We start from the raw sequence: 17,962 nt of genomic DNA on the forward strand, positions 1-17,962 counted from the left end.
CTCCCGGAAGGAAACGACCTCGGGAAGTTGCCGAAACACCCAGACTGGTTTGCAAGCGTTCGTTGCTCACAACGTGAAGAAAGTTATCGCGATATGTGTCGAGTTGTGAGAACGATTCAGCATTTAACGCAATCAACGTGCCTTCTCTTTTCTTCTGTAATGTATGATATGTATATTTGTGTACACTTTTGAATTCATGATATCAAATTGTATATACACTCTACGTAAGTTTATTAAATTTCTATAGGTTGTCACTGCTCCTACGCAATGTGTTATTAATTTAACTAAAGTAATGAAGTTAGGCAATTTAACTTAAGGAAATGTGTTAAATTTGAAATGTGTTCAATTTAGTTTATTATTTACTAGTGTATATATTAATATAAACGTTACTTATTTTCAAACTAATTACAGAAGTAGTGATTTAAATTTCGATGACACGTGGAAGCTTAAAGAATAATAAAATGTTATTTTTTTATACGTGTGTAATATAAAATACATTTTAAATATATCGATCTTATTGTATCTTATCTTATATAAAGTTTATATCATATTATCCGCTACTAAATTTGACGTATAATATTGATTGATAGTTTTCTGACTTATTATACCTTCATGTAATGTTGCATTACTTTAATACTTCAGTATTTAACTATTTATAGGAAAACAAATAATTAGAAACTCCTAATACTTATCAGTATACATCGAATCTCCCTTTATCGCGAGTCGGTCGAGAAACAGAACTCGCCAATTAGATCGAGGCCATCACTATGCGCGCAGCAGTATGATGACGGTGCTGGCGGTCGGTGCCGGTGATGTTGGTGGTGGTGCACTGTCAGTGGTGCAGGTCCATTGTTCGTCAGACACAAAACAGTCGGTGTACAAAGTGGCTGCTGCGTTCGCTGCGGAGAAGGCGCAGCCGATGGGCGACGAGGGGTACGGGGAAGGTCGGGACAAGGGAAATAGTGCGCTGCGATAGAGAGAAAGAGGAAGAGATCGAAAGAGAGAGGAAGATAGAGGAAGCGAGAGAATCACAGTGGTATCAGAGGGTGGGTATTGTCTACACAGAGCTAATCAAAACCAGCCCTTTCAACACACCCTTCCCCTTAGCCTCTTCGCGGACCAATACACGGACGCCGTACGAGGTATACACATACATAATTTCACATAAATAAGAGAGCTCGCGAAGGCAAAGTTCGCGATGGTAGTAGCGCCGCGACGCGCGTTCGAATTCACAGATTTCATCTTTTGGCGAAAGTGTTGAAAGTTGATATAATGCGAATGGAACTCGTATGAGAGAAACAGAGAAGCACAGATATATATGGTATTTAAAAATTATGGCTGCTTTCTTTTTAGAAGACACAATTGACACAAGTGTCGTTCCAGCTTGTCATTGAATGCCAAGAATAGAGGGACATTTGTGTTGATTGTGTCTTCTAAAATGAAAGCAACTATAATTAGCTATATTAAATTTTCTTTCAAATTGTTTGGTTTAACGGCAATAATTTTTAGCTCTTAGTTTAAGTTTTATCAACGAGAACTCTAAATATTAGACTCTTTAATGGAGATATTGATTGATTAAATATTTATCCAGTTATTAATATTATATTGATAAAATTAGTTGTCTTTGCTTAGTACTTATTTTGTTGGAATAGAAATAATAAACTATTATTATTAGCGAGAAACTATTTCCTTCTATAATCTAAAATGAAGTTGTGCGAACGTATTGCAAATTAAAATAGAATATTTAATTGCTGTGTTCTCTGTCCTCGCAACATTGTGTTTTTGTAAAAGTATGACCTTACAACGTTTTCCATCGAGCGAACCTTCATGCGGGAATTATGGGCGCTTGAAAGCGTTTAACCAAGGGATAATAACAGTTGAGCTAAACGAAGGTTCATCGGCCGATTGTGTGACAGTTTAACGCCGTTAATAGAACATACGGGCCTCTGCAAGTACAAATGCAATACTCGTAAAGCTTCGTCCGCGCTCGCGGCGATGGTTATGAGGAGAACGATAGGGCTGGATGAGAAAGTCCGATAACGTTTCTAATTTCCGAAACGAACCGCTGCAGCCTCGAAACACTTGCCCGATGTGTCGAATTTAGGTATATGTTCGCGAGCGCGCTTCCTTCGAATGTTTTTTATAACGTATAATACTATTTTCCACGTGCCTCCCGTCACAAAACTTGTTTATCTCGATTTATATTAATATATACGTACAATAAAATAATATCATATATATTATACACACTTTATATATTATACATTCGCAAATGCACGATCCGAGATAAAAAAATTGAGATATATTTTTACGTATCAATGTAAGAGTGTGAAAAAACGAATAAATCATGTCGCAAGATCTCGCAAGACCGGCGACGCTAATTTTACTGTAGACTGCAAGTAAGCGAGGGCTTAAACTTGCGTTGTCCACAGGGTCAGAGGGTGGTGCGCGTTTCATAAAGTTAGATGTGCCATTCGTATTTGCCAAGGGTGGCTGTGGCAGCGGCACGCCGGAGTGCGGGTTGTATCTCTAACTCTCGAGCGCCTATAACATCCATATCTATATCCCACGTACCGGGTGTCCAATAAATCTATTACCCGCTCCCGTGGGGCTGAAGGCGGCGGCGGTGGCGGGTGCCATACAAACGAACGCACACGTACATATATGCGTGTGCTACCCATCCATATGGCAGACTGCATGAAGGATCACTCGGATGCGCGTCTATCTCCGTTATGATGATATTTCCAAGTCGAGAGGGCACATGCGAAGAGGCGATCACGCCTTTCCGCGGTCGCCCCGTGTCTTTCCTCCATTTTTCCTAAACGTCCTCCTTCCAACTTCTACTTTCTCGATGCCTCCCGAGCAGTATCCATATTCGTTTTTGCGACATCTTGCGAAACGAACGCGCCTCGTGTATGGAAGTTTTTGTGTTCATACCTGACCATTCCTACTGTCTGAAAGGCAGGCCCCTATTACGTGCGTCATCCTTAACGTTGAGTTAGTGGAATATGTTAGAGATGAAACATATTTCCCAAAGAAAATTCGATATACATAACTTACTGACTATACATAACTTAGCAATGTATAGGTATAAATATTTTTTAGAGATTGAATTTCTAATCCCACCCCCCGTAATTTGATTCATTATAATCCACTAAGTGAACTCTTCTTATGATTAAAGTATTTAAAAAAGCTGAATCTGTATACTTAGGAAAATAGTGATCATATGAAGTTAACTATATAAATTTTATATGTAGAATAAATGTATACATATAGTTACTCTTTAAAACTTTTAGAGTAAATCTCTCTCTCTCTATCTTAAGAGTGCAGAAATGTCACTCTTAAAAATTAAAAATTAACTTTTTTTCAAAATTGGTTCAATTCTTCCTCTTTAGAGATTCTACTTCAAAGAATTTTATAGAGAGGAAATAAATTATTTGATAACTTAAAATTATTTAATTATAAAATAGTTTACTTAACTATGTACATTAATTATATCATACATATAAAACTTCTATAGTTGTCATCTTTATAGTTACTATCACTACTTTTCCCCTGAGTGTATATTACTATAGAGTGATTAAATTATACTCCTTTTATAATAATATAAATGTAATTTATGATTTCGTATTGCTACAAACCTTACTTACGTACACACGCATGCACTAAGTATCGTAGTACAACGATTATCGGAGAATCGGTCTACCGGAGAAAACCACTTTCCTGGCAATTGTACCGGAGAAAAGTCGAGGGCGACGATAACCACCGACGCAGTCATTGCTCACATACGTGGATTCGCTTTCACAAGCAAACGAAAAAGTCGAGGGACTTCGTTGCTGGGAAAAAGAGGAAGGCTGTCGGTGATCAAGACGATCTTCGCGAGGACATTGGAAAGGCACGGTAATACACACGACGGAAACTGGAACGGAGTAGCAGAAGGGAGCACCCGTTCGTTTCCGAGAATAAAACCCGAGAGATTGTCATTGCGCTGAAGAGGTCCGGATGTATAACAATGACAGCAGCTGACGCAGCGAGCTGCGGTTACAGATCATCCCTGGATATTAAAAAGTCGGACCGCGCAATTCTTTCTGTCTTCATTCAGTGGCAGCCACCCGCGGCCACCCTCCCCCTTTCTCTCTTTCTCTCTCTTTCTCTCTCTCGCCGCGCGGTGTGGCAAACCGATATCGCGAGGGACGGTTCATCCCATCTTCTACCTTCTGCTCTCGTGAAAACAATAGCGAGCACTTGGCGATTTTGTGTCATCGACTCCCGAGAAATTGTCGTTCCCCTGCATCATTGCAAGATAGGTGGTCGTAGTCTACCAGAGTAAAGAAGGATATAATTTTGAATCTTGATGATGTACTTAGGCATACGAAAGATTTTTATACAAGATATATTCAAAAATGAGAAATATATTAGTACTTAAGTATACTCTACCTATAAAATTAATAGATATTAAGCTATAATAAATTGTTACTTTCAATTTAAACTAGTTATAAGTGCACTGAAAGAATAAAAAATTGTAATAATCATAAATTAATTAATATTTATAATTATTTTTGGTACCAACTATGTATATATTGATTAACTTAAATATAATTATTATTACTAACATAACATAATAATAATTATACAAAAATAGAGCTCTAATCATATAATTGATTAACTTATATATATAAATATAATTATTATTACTATCATAACATAATAATAATTATACAAAAATAGAGCTCTCTCTAATCATATAATTATGTTAACTATATAAATATAGTCGCACATGCCAAACACTTCCTGTAGTGTGAAAGAATGCAGAACAAAATATAATTTTAAAAAAACATGTTCAAGGTGGTACTTTAAAGTCCAATACTTCAAGATGATTTTTTTCTGGTTGTATAAATAAAAGATTTAAATCAATTTAAACAATTACATCTCAATTGTTGAAGGATTCAAGTTAGATTTATCTAAATAGATAACTTTACGGTGAAGGGAATGTATTAGTAGCGACTCTTCATTGTAACATATACACTACAAGGACTGCATTGACATTCCCTTCCCATACAGCTTAAGAGCATTGTTGATATACGGAGTACCAATAATAGGGATTTAACCTATGATATCACAATCACTGATAAGGATAATAATGCGCGCTTATTGTGACCGATGAGGAAGCACGGAGTGATGTGCGAGGGCTCATAGAAACAACTGTGGGTGAAATTGTATGCTCTCATCTCTCTGTGTTCATTATGCTGCCGGAAATCGTTATTTTCGTTTACACTCTTTTCTTCAATTTTCATCATTAATGTGTTCAATAAAACAATGTAAAAGAGTGTAGGACACCTATATAAAACTATAAAAAGAAATAAAAGTAAAACTTTGGGCTTTCTAATATTCAATATAAGAATTCCGTATTTTTTTGAAATAATCTTGAGCGTTTATTAATTTTAAAGAAAATTAAATGAAAATTAAACGTTTTATTAAAACTATAATTTTTACTTAAAATGACACTTTTGGATATTTTTTATACTTATTTTTCGAACTTCCTAAAGTTTGGTTTACACCATTTAACAGCAAATGGATTCGTGCATTCACCACAATTCTCTAAGAGAACGGTAAAAGAGGAGAGATTTCATCACGAGTAAAATTATTTTCGATTTCATTAACGTCATTTCCTCCGACACGTCGTGTCACTTCCCTGTCGCAAATCACGATACTGGATGAAGCGGCCACGGTGGTATCGGCCCTCTCGAGAGAAATGAAATATTTCCATCGGATCCGCCGCGATAATCCATCTAGCGCGCGCGCGCGCGCGCGTTCGAGCATCGCTCGCAATTGCCTCTGATGCAGGAATTCATCAGGACGCTGTTCATGAAGTATTCAGGCACACGTTTAATTAATACCGATTAGCCCAGCATACTATTGCGACGGTCCTGTTAATGGTCGTTCAAATGGCGACGTTCTGAGCACCGAGTTATCTACCGTTATGAATCATTATTCGACAAATATTCCGGAAATAATTAATGTTGATTATGTAAAGCATAATAACGCATCATGAAAGAAAAGATTTCTGTTGCAAAAATGTAAAATTCATATTATAATACTTTCAACTTGGACAAATATTTAATCTTATTTCCAAGCAATTCCCAATTTATATTTCACAAGTCTAACATACATCAGTATTCTAGAAAACAAACGGACTTTATTTGATGTCAACATCACGTTAAAAACGTTATTTAACCCAACGTAGATTAATTTCAATTTTAATTTAACTTATTTGTTATCGTTTTAGTGTGTTCTAAGAATTAGAAAAGAATACAAATAAAATCGAGATTATAGCTCCCCTTTATATTGCATTGGTAGAAATGGGCATTTGATGTTAAAATAGCGTCAAATAACATCAGCTTGTTTGCTAGGATATCAAATATTTCCGAGGATATGTATATCTCCGTTACAAACAAGTGCAAGGGCATCCTGATTGCGGCTGAGCTTCAACTGTGCGCGCGTTTTATCGCCCGTTTCAGGAGAAAATCGCTCGTGCGTGAACGGGGCGCGAATACAACGAGCAGTTATCGCATCGGAACATTGAGGGTCGTCGAAAATTCGGTTGCAAGAGTCAGCGCGGGGCACTCGACGGGGCCCGGCTGGGGGGGTTGCGCGGCTCGGGAGAGGGGAACGACGCATCGTATTGCACCGCAATGCACCGCATCCGCATCCGCATTGCAACCGTGCAGCATCCGTTGTTCACGTGTGCGCGCGCGATATGCGTATATACGGAATCATGCAAATGTGATGCGTATGCGATGCTCGTGTGGCCCATGACGTCTAGTGCCCTGCCGATGACGTTTACTGCAACCACGCCCTGTCCGTGCTCGTCCCGCGTCCATCCTGGACAGGCATCGACCTCCTTAATTACCAAGGATTCGGTTAACGATCCAGCCAATTATATCTTTCGGGCGGGATGAACGTGATGGCGAGCGCGATGACCAGGAAAACGTAATTGACAATCGATGACGGATCAAAACGACTGCGACGTACGGAATGTAGGAGATTCGACTTTACTTGCAAGTTCGTCATACTGAAACGAGAAGATATGGTTTTCGGCGCAAAATATACTTTTCAATAATGTTCTAGCTACAGTAAAAATATAAATTATGCAACTATATATCGCTCCCTTACTTTAAAAGTGACATATTTCAAAAGATTAAGCTTTCAGAAAAAGGAAAAAGTTGTCTTCCAATTTGACTGAAAATTATTGATGAATTAAATATTACTGACAAAACGAATATAGAATTCTTCATGTGAATTCTTGATATGTCATTTTTTTGTCATTTTACAACCTTTAAAAACAATCTTTTTAAATTGTAACGATTTTGATGATTTTTTAAATCACCCTTTTTGAATTGATGATTTTTTTATAAAATAAAAATTTAAATTAATTTACTGTTGATAATTAATAAGGTAATGTTTACTTAACTTATTTATAGCGATAACAATCATGTTTTTTTAAATTGTGTTACCTTAAAGCTAATTCTACAGTGTGCTTTTTGTTTCCTGTTTCTTGCTATTTGTCTCTTGCCTTTTTGATCAAGAAGGCGAGAGACAAACAGCAAGAAACAGAAAATAAAAAGCACATTGTAGAATTAGCCTTAAAATAAAAGAGCGATATTATTTCTTTTTCTCTCTTTGATAATGATGGTAAGTTAAGCGAATTTTGAGAAAAAAATATAATTGCAATAGCAAAATGCTATTAATTAGCGATATTTTCCATCGATTTATAGAGTAGATAGCATTTAGTGAACCGAAGTAATTACCGCTGTGAAGCTAATGTGCAGTGAATTGTTCTATGCAGAGTATGGAGAATAATAAATAAATAACAGAACAAAAAGCTTTTATCTATATGTCATTTTGATTAATTTACAATATTCATAATTTTGCAATGTTTAGATTGAAAGACACATTGATAAACCAATATAAAAATTTGTCGTAAATTAGCTAGGCAATTCATTTGCTGAAATTTCTCGTTGAATTGACACTCGATAGGATTTTTGCATCAACGACGAATACTCTCGGAAATGTCCAGCGACTTGATACCGAATGCTAATAAATTTTTTATACTATGACGGGACAAGAGCAATGGACGATAATCCGATTTCCTCTCCACGATCGCAAGTCTTTTAAAATACATACGTACAGAGCACATCTAGGTTCATTAAAATCCTAGAAATTTTTATGATAACTACTCGTAAATATCCCGAAAGATTATACGAAGAGTTTTATATACAGGAAATGTCCTGCTTCATTCATTACTTTCAATTTATTCTCTTGAAATTCCAATTTCCAATCGTGACAATATTTACGATACGGTGCAAAAAATTTTGGTATTTATGAGATGTAATCGGAAGGTGTAACATGCTGAAAATATCGCAAGAAGGACATACCGCGAACATTCACGTGTTTCAGAAATCGTCGGGGAATCGACGCTCGACAGCCACGAGGAGTACTTTTCGAAGGCAGTTGAACGTGTCGTTCGCCGACATTTTCGCAGACACTCTTAAATTTGGGAGCCATTGTCGTGTACGACGAAAGGAAGACGGAAGTCGCTCACTTGGCAGAAGTAGCGATACCGTGCATTATAGTGCAGGCAATGGGCGCGAGATAGAAGTCGAAGAGAGTAGAAAGAGCCATGGTATACACGTAGAATAGGGAGCGAGTGTTCCGTATACCGGGAGAGACTCCTGACTTCGGTCGGACCAGAAGCGGCCATTGTTCGTTATGAGTGGCTATCTCGCTGGACATTTCCGTACCCGAGTACGTGCATATGCTTCGCTACGGCCTACTAGATATTTTCAATGTTCGAAATTTCTATCGGGTGTATCGCCAGAGTGTCCGACTTACCGGTGAGATTATGTTTGCAAAAAACGCGTCCTCTTGCCCGAAAAAAAAAAAAAGAAGCGTTCAATGTATCGAAGAGTATAATTCTCTTGTAAATACGCAAATGCCATCTAAACGGACGAATATCAAAATGTATATAGTAGATTGGATATAATTTTTGAGTGGGCTGTAATGGATGGAGAACCGCAAACAGGAATGCCGAATTTATCCATTAAGTGTGAGAGTTTAAATAATGCAAGCTGCGCATGGAAATAACTATGAAGTGCAAGCGAAGAATTCACGAACGCGCGCATTTATTCGTCCTAGACGATCGTTTATCTAGAGACGTCGAAGGTGAAATGGTACCGAGCGTTGCGCGCCTTTTTCACCAGCGAGGCCGCCAGCTCACATTCGACCTCGGTTTTACAAGAAGTTATGTGAGAGATCGTACGAACGTATCGTGTTAATCTCTGCCATTTTTCGCAATACTAGAGCTGGACAGCGACCGGATAGCGACGAATGCGAGGATTTTCTTGAATTATCGCGTTTTTTCAAAGTCTATAGAAATTTTTCACTCAAACATTTTTTTTTTTTAATTGTAGCAATTATTTCTAATTGATATGCAATATGTGTAAAATCTAAGACTGAAACACAAACTTTTGCATAACACGTAATGAATAAGGCATAAAAGAATCAGCCAATCAGAGTCTTTAATTTCACGAAAAGAAAAGGTGTTGATTGTCTGGTTTTAATATCTTATATCTTTATGTTATATATAAAAGAGAAATAGTAATTGATTGCTTTTAAAACTAATAAAGATTTCATGTCATGAAGGGAGGTGAGAGATTAGAATAGTGACATACACTTTCTGGCAGAAAGAAACACAAGAGAGAAGCAAGATCAATCTCATTAAAAGATAAACTTCCCCTGTCGATGCACTTTTGAAGATTAACGTACGTTAATGATCCACAGAATTCACGTTTGCTTATAATCGCGAAAGTGTAAAATAAAAGCAATTCTTCGTGATAAAGTTTTCTTCTGGAATAATTTTAATACGTAACAAAAGCATTATAAAAATATAATTAAAAACTTATACAAATTAATGCTATATATATTTACATATATCGCATATAATTTTTAATATTTTTCAAGAAAACTCTTTGATATAAATTTGTGGGAGGACGAATGTCGTACGTACAATGTATAATACATTGTATGTAGGTTGAAGGAGAAAAAGAAAAAAAAAGATTGCACAGACGCAGAGGACAATATGTCAGAACCGACTACTCGTAGAAATGCGATTGATTATGATTTATGGCAAGGTGTTGCCGGACGAACGATTTCGGTGTGTCTTGTGATTCGGAAAATTTAATTTGTCGGAGGGAAAATCTGGCGAAGGAAAGAAAGAAAGAGAGAAAAAGACCCTAACGGTAGTTTGATCGAACCTTTTCGACTCCGTCTGTTAAAGATTTTGCTAGATTCCTTTTCTTCAGACATATATAACTGGTTGTGTCCTCGATTTCATATAAAAATAATTTTCTGAAAGCCAAGACCGCGTCGATCCTGCGAAATTATTATGAGCACAGTAATGTCGCAAAATTTCGCAAGATCCTACTAATAAGGTGTCTTCGTATTGGATTACGACAGCGACATAATGTTTCTGAATTCATATATAAAACGATTATTATGTGTACACATTGACATATTTATCGCACTCGAGGGTGGCCTTTCCATAGGGCTAAGGCTCAGACATTAATTAGAAAGGCGGAACTAATTACTCGATCCCTCGAATATTATGAATTAGCCTTACAGTGTGTAATTCACCGACTAAATGTCGCGAATAAAGTGTCGCGGTGATATTAATATTTCATTTCGGCCGGTCCGCTAAAAGTGTTCCATTTTAATTAATAATTCAGATGATTTATATTATCTACATAAAGCATCGTCTTTATAAAGTAACAACATTCTGATCATCGAAACAAAATAGATAATAAAGATAATTGAAAATAAAATAGAAATGATTATTCTGGCATAATAATCAAAAATAAAAACAAGAGAAAAGAGCGATTACGTTAAAAAAAAAGTAGTTGAAAGAAATTTATAAATTTCTTCTGTTTTTCTTTCGTTGATCTTTTCCATCGTCAACGATATAACATGCAGAATATTTTCTCTACGAAAAGTCATCCTGTACTAGCTTCCACGTTTTACAATTCTTGCGAAAATCGAATCGCCTCCACAATTGCGTTGCGACCGCTAGTATTTCGCTCCCATTCGGTCTGTGTAGAGCGAGGTCGGTCTTATTCAATATTAAGAACTCACTACCACCGCAGTCCGGACAATGCGTCTCACTATCACAGCTGTCGACCTGGACGAGCACGCCAATTGATACCCCGAAGGACTCGCGAATAGTTCCCTTGAGATTCGCGCTCTCGTCTTCTCTCTCTCTCTCTCTCTCTTTCTGTTTCTCTTTTGCGAGTCCTTTCCACGATCCCACCGAATTAATTCTACACTCGTGTCGCTCCAAAATGTTCTTTTTACGACGATTATAAATATCACAAATTCCTTGGGAAGTAATTTAAGCGGCAACATTAACATAATACATTTTCTCTTTCCTTCTTTTGTATAATGTAAGAAATAAAAATAAGCAGATATAAACATATTGATGATATGTATATCAAAAGCAATTCTAATGTAATGTATATGATACCTAATCAGAATAAGGCGTACGTGCAGATACACGAAACGAATGAGTTTGCTAACGTATCTAAAAATTTAACTTTTTAGACCATCAAAATAATTATACAAGGCGCTTAAGAGTTGGTTGCCAAAGAATGTCAAAACTTTTTGCAATATTGCTCATTATGCTTGAGCGTCGTATTATTATATATTAAAATAATATAATTATTTTAATGATTTAACGAAATTATTTTCAGATTTGTATCAAGCTAAACTTTTAAATACTTCAGCAAAAAAATCGTTCTTTTTTTCCGTATAAATAATAAAAATAGTATCTCAAATATAAATGTTATAATGTATAGGTGTGATATAATATTATAGTTAACGATTATTTTAGAAATTATTTAAAAAAATTGTATTTTTCTTAACGACTTCGTTCACGATTTCAAAACCTGTACTGTTCATAGTCGATTTTCATATGAACGCGTCCAGCATGTATTATAAGTTTCTTGTAAATAGGTGAGAAGCATGAACGTGTAACTAGTTTCGATGTGAGAAAGAGAACGACCACTTTATCAGTGACTGGGTAGATGGGAGTTAATTTAACAACTTGGTCGTTTAATGATCGATTCGCCGGTTTCACGCACTGGCGTCCTTTTAGCAAGGGCTTATACGTATACTCTTACACGTATACTCTTGTGTTCGCACTAACTCTAACGTCGAATTAAATGAACCGCTCGCACTTAATCCGACGATTAACGGCCGACCGACCCGATCTATTAGTTTCGTCGCGATCCATAGCTACGATATTACAACTCGCTCGTATAAGCATAAAATACGACGTCATAGCATATTTAGTTATCGTATAACAAGATTGAGCAAAATATAAATCTATGAGAAAGAAATATTACCTAAGTATAAAAGATATTACAAATGAAAGAATTTAGTTTTATTTAAATTTGTATATATCGAGGAAAATTTTCTTTACTCACATAAAGAAATTGAAGGTTATTATTTCTAATATCGTAACATGTGTGGTATTTGTATTTTCCGGCGTTACGTGTAAATTGATCATAGAATGATGTAAATCGCGGAGAAATTCAGGGCGGCCTCGGAGAGGAATGTATATCGGCCCATAGGTAGATACACGAGAACCGGCAGGCACATCGCACCAAGATGGACGATAATCGTCATTTTGCCAGTAAAGGGCACTCAGCCCGCCCCAAATGCATGCAAAGAGACCCGATGCACTCTCCATAAAATCCCGTGTTATACGAGATCACTTAGGGCAAGCCCTGCCTAACGAGCGCGCCGTTACCTTACGGCCTCGCTTAATCGCGCTTCTACCAAAGCGACGAAACTTCGTTGACTCTTCTTCTTCGCCACATTTTCGCCACCCTGTCCTTGCGAGTCGTAATTCGAGCAGCTTAAGTAACGCATTTTAACTAACGTAAAATTAATTTATAAATGATAGAATTAATTTATAAAGAATTTAAAATTTCTCGAAAATTATCGAGAGAACAAATGATAGAACGATAAAGGCAACTAAGAATCAATCGCCGCAATTAGTGCGTACAAATTTAGCGTATATAATATGATTTTAAAAGAATTATAAGAAAAAATACGTTTCGACTTTTTTCAAGTTACTCTCAACGAAAATCTTACATATAATCTTACAACTCACTATTAGAATATACGAGAGATTATATATATAATTTTACATTCAGAATGATAAAAAAAAGAGTCGAAATATTTGGATAAACTTTTTCTTATAATTCTTTTTAATAATAAGATTATAAGTGGTCTTATGACACTTCATTTAATTTATATTTTTTCCATGAGGTCAATTAAATGATGAATACAATTACTAATATTAATATGAGTTATGTTCTTAGAAAATAGAGTTAGAAAGTAAAGCAATAATGCACGCTGTAATATCGATTAAAATGATGAGAATATATTATTAATGCACATTGCACGAGTGGTGTAACACGTTCTTGTCCTGATTGACTCTGTAATATTAAACGCAATCCAAGTTAGTCGACGGAGCTCGGTGATGACGAGAGCGTATCGAGGTAAACGGCTCGTCGAAGGACCACGGTAGATTAAACTTAAGTAATTTTGGAGATTTCGTCGACGATTAATACGAGAGGTTGACCGATTATTAATTGGTGATTAATTTCAAATCGCGCAGATTCCACCGTAAACGTAGACGCTGGGGATTACAAGCGGGTTTCCAGTGTGTCGTCTCAACGCGTTAACATTAGTCATTAACAAGATGTGGTTTAACGTGCATGGTGAATTCGTCCTAGAAAATGACTTTCTTAAGGTTTGGGTGAAATAATTGAAGCTTATGATTAAACGACAGAACGTAATCATTTTTTGATGAGAAAATAATTATTGAAATCAATAAATTTAAGAATTATGTTTATCTTAAAAAAATATAATTATCTTTTATTATTAAAAAAGTAATAAATTGGATATTACTGTATATTAATTATGAATCAGTAAACTCTAAGTTTAATTGAAAGCACTGTGTAAAGATTAGTTTATATTAACCATTGCTTTGTCATGGCTTTTTGTTCATTTAATTATTGCTTCATGGGAGTCTTATTGCTTCGGTTTATGTCATTTTTTCCGGAGACACGGTGTGTTTGGTGTGTCGCCGCGCGGCTCGAAATTTGTTTGCCTTGTTTTACGACGGAGACAGGTTGCATCGGCTGTCTTATTGGATTCCGGTACAATCACGAAGAATGAGATACACATGTGCGCGAAAAAGTATAGATCTGTCGCATGTGTACATTACGGTGTTATATACATGTGTTTGTATATGCCTTCATTTGGTTTTATATCAACCAGATTCGGATGTAGATTTTGTGAGAATATTAATGAAAATAATATAAATGAATTGTAATAGACGTTTTAATTTCATTTTTTATACAACAAATTTTCAAAAAATTTAATTAGATATAAATATAGAGAGGAAATAATTGTAGAACCATCATAATAATTATGTAGAACACTCTAATATAATGCAATGCTACGAAAAGTTTTGACATTCTAACTTGAACGTTGTACATTATTATCTTGATGGTCTAACAAAATTATTTTCAGATCTGTATCTAACTAAATTGTTAGAAATGTCTTAGTAGAACTTCTTTTTGTGTAGAAATTAGATACTTACACGTTATGAAACATTTTAATCGAGATAACCAGAAATACAATTATGATAACCAGAATCTTTATTAATATGATCAGAGTGCATTTTGTTTACACTTAGATACAACTAAAACATTTTCTCAATGTAATGAGAATTTCAGAAACGTTACAAAAACTATCATCTACATAAATTATTATGTATCATTAAACCATGACATAATAATTTTTGCAACTAATAATGGCATATGGCTATTTTGACTTCGTTAATGTATCCCTTTTACATTTCCGGCGTACTACTTGTCCAACGTTATTACAGACACGGCGACTCATCCTCCGTCAATTTTGCCAGCGGAAAATACAATCGTACGGGGACAGAAGAGTGGCAGGAGGTAAAAGGAAGGTAAGATAAGACGTGAAAGTGGAGGAGGAAGACAGCGTAGGACGAATAGCAAGCAGCGTCTCGTGGGAGTGTGCACCAGGTGCCGGGTTAACCCCTGCGGCTTAGATGTCTTTAGGCGACGCGTTACCCTGTCGCGTCGTAACCAGAAGGTGGTAACCAATCGGTTCGTAAGGTCGGGCTGGGATCGGCTAAGAAATTCGAAGGCGGCGGAACGAAGACGGAGGGACCGTCTAGACGGACGAGAGTGTGTTGTCTACGTGACCGGGCAAAGTCATTCTTCTTTGAGGTATCTTGTGCGAGGTGATCCGCGATGCTGTGGATAATCGGAACATTTGTACGAGGCATACTCGAAGTAATTTCACGATTCGTTTTGTGATATTTCAAATCGTGTATACGGAAAAAATAATCTTACTAAAGTATTTAGAAATTTAGCTAAATAGAAATTTGAAAATAATTTTAGACCATTAAAATCATCATGTAAAATGCTCAAACTGATTGCTAAGATGTTAAATTTTTTTGCAACATTGTCATCAACTTTTAAGTGTTCCACATAATTATTTTGACAATTCAACATTATTTTCAGGTTTTTATCTATCTAAATTTTTAGATATTTCAACCATTCTTTCTGTAATATTTGAAGTATTCTTGAGATTTCTTAGATTTTTCTCAGATTGATATCATGCTTGAAATTTCAGACACAGTAACCACGGAAACAGAATTTTCGCTAGAGAATACAATTTCGAGATAGAGTCGCGTACTTTCGCGATTGCTCAACAAAGGCGCTTCTGGAAGAACATATAGAGAAAGAAGTTCGGAACACGTTTGCGCTACGATGAATTTTTCAGGGAACACCGCGCGTCATGAATTATCCGCAGAGTCATCGTTTCGAGGTTCAAAGCCTCGCGCAATAAAACAGCGCATCCTCACCGATGAATTCTTCAGTGAAATTCCATTTCCGCGACCGTTAAGTCTTCACGGCGCGTTCCCACGTGACCCTTAAAAACGACGAATAAAATGGTGCTTCTGAACATTAAAAAAAACGAATGCAACAAGGGCGAAAGGTAAATGGCAACTGCTTGCAGCTACGTGAACAGAATGAAAAGTACGACGTAACAGTTAATAATCGTGACGGCTTGTTTACGATGCCGACTTGCCGACTCTTGCTCTTTCTTCCCTTCGATTATTTCGCCCGCCCTGTTAATTATAATGTTTATATCCTTAATTATAACGTTTATACTGTTGAATTTCTGACTTTGGTAGAATTCCTTAATACCTAGTCGTGTATAACTCTAGAAACTATTATTGCAATTTCAAAGCAATAATTTGCTGTTCATCTTAATTCTTAATGCGTGCTCTTTGACATCTATTTCTAGAATCTTACAACGTGACGAGTGGATATATTTCGTATACAAATAACAACAAATAACGAAATTTCACGGCGCTTTCTGAGGAAATATACAGAAAATTGAACGGTGCATCGCGGGATTATATATAAGAAATAATGTCATCTAGTTTCGCTGGGGTTCCCGGGTGAAGGAGCCGCACCCGTGAAGGTCGGAAGGGGGTCCCGCGCGCGTGCGGGAAGGGTTGGCCAGCGCCGGGGGATGAATCCCCGGCCAACGCGGGGTGCACCATGCAGTACGGTCGCGTGGGCGAATTCGGCATCGACGACTCCGCAGCTTTTACCTGCATTTTCCACCTGTCCTCCCGGGGCGTCGCTCTTCTTGGCTCCACCTACAGCCCTCCTAGCAACCCTCCGACGCGCTCGTCCAACGACGTCACGAGCTCTAGCAAACTCCCATTGGCCGCGTCGTATCGACGCGACCGCAAACCCACCGTTGCTGCCACTGCCACCACCGCTGTTGTATTTTATTATTTTACTTATCTATCCTACGACGACGACGGTGGTAGCGGTGGCCGATGCATGCGCTCCGTTTCTGTACTCTTTTTTGCGACATTCTGACGACGTTGCACGCGAGAACCCGGCCAGGAGGGAGGTCGCCTCGCTCGTATCTCCGCTATGTAGTCCCGATCATCTTTCTTTTATTCCGTCACCGTTACCTCCATTGTTGCGAAGACAGCGGGGGATTTCGTCGCTCCTCTTCGTCCTAGGCAAGCTCGCGACCTCTCTCAGCTAGTAGCCTTGAGCCACAAGAATGTTCCCCGCGAATCTTTACAAACGCGCAAAGGTAGTGCGGAATCCAAACAGGATCGATAGTTCCTGTTCCAATTTTCTTGGTCCCGAAGTTGCTCAATATGACGTCGAACCGAAGTCGTAATTTCTTTCTGTTGCCGAAATGCACCCGATCTATATAACTCGGAAAAGTCAAGTCCTCCATTTCCCTTTCTCGCGATTCTCTTCGTTCGTATGGTGAACATAACGAATTGAAATGTTTAGCGAAAATGAAAACCCTAACGAAATTCTCAAAGCATCCTCTTAGGAATGAAAAAAACATATCGATTCGATCGTCCCGTAAGGTCTCTCTTTCGTCATCAAAAATTCATCAACTGGCGGGAAATACCCGCTGTGCCCGAGGTCATTCATTCGCAATGACGAGACAAAAAAAAACTAGAAGTTTAACTCATCTTTAGGAGTTGCATAGAGCCAACGTCGTCGACGCAGTGATCAAAGGTCAAGCAGCCTTCGTCTTCGTCCTTGGACACGCCGTATTCCACGTAGAAGATCGGGATATGGAGGCACGTACATCCGTATTTCGTCGAGGAAATGCCGGCTCTTCTTCCCTCCTCATCCTTTTCGAGTTTGGGCTGAGGGAAAGGGGGTAGGCGAGGTCGAAAGAAGGAAGGAATGGGGAGATTAAGGGGCCTGAAAGACAGCAGGGGGGGGGGGGGGGGGGGAAG

At 37.5% G+C, this 17,962-nt stretch overlaps 1 protein-coding gene across 1 annotated transcript in view; it reads left to right on the plus strand.

Annotated features, from left to right (window-relative positions):
• The first annotated feature begins 784 nt into the window (after positions 1 to 784).
• LOC108772631 (uncharacterized protein PF11_0213) overlaps positions 785 to 17,962 on the plus strand; it is a 47,245-nt gene continuing 30,067 nt past the window's right edge. The window contains exon 1 of the mRNA XM_018538202.1: positions 785 to 933. Within this exon, the coding sequence (XP_018393704.1) occupies positions 785 to 933 (149 nt within the window). The remainder of the gene's footprint in view (positions 934 to 17,962) is intronic.

Source organism: Cyphomyrmex costatus, unplaced genomic scaffold (genome assembly GCF_001594065.2).
Source record: "Cyphomyrmex costatus isolate MS0001 unplaced genomic scaffold, Ccosl1.0 scaffold193, whole genome shotgun sequence".
In the NCBI taxonomy this organism is placed as follows: Eukaryota; Metazoa; Arthropoda; class Insecta; order Hymenoptera; family Formicidae; genus Cyphomyrmex; species Cyphomyrmex costatus.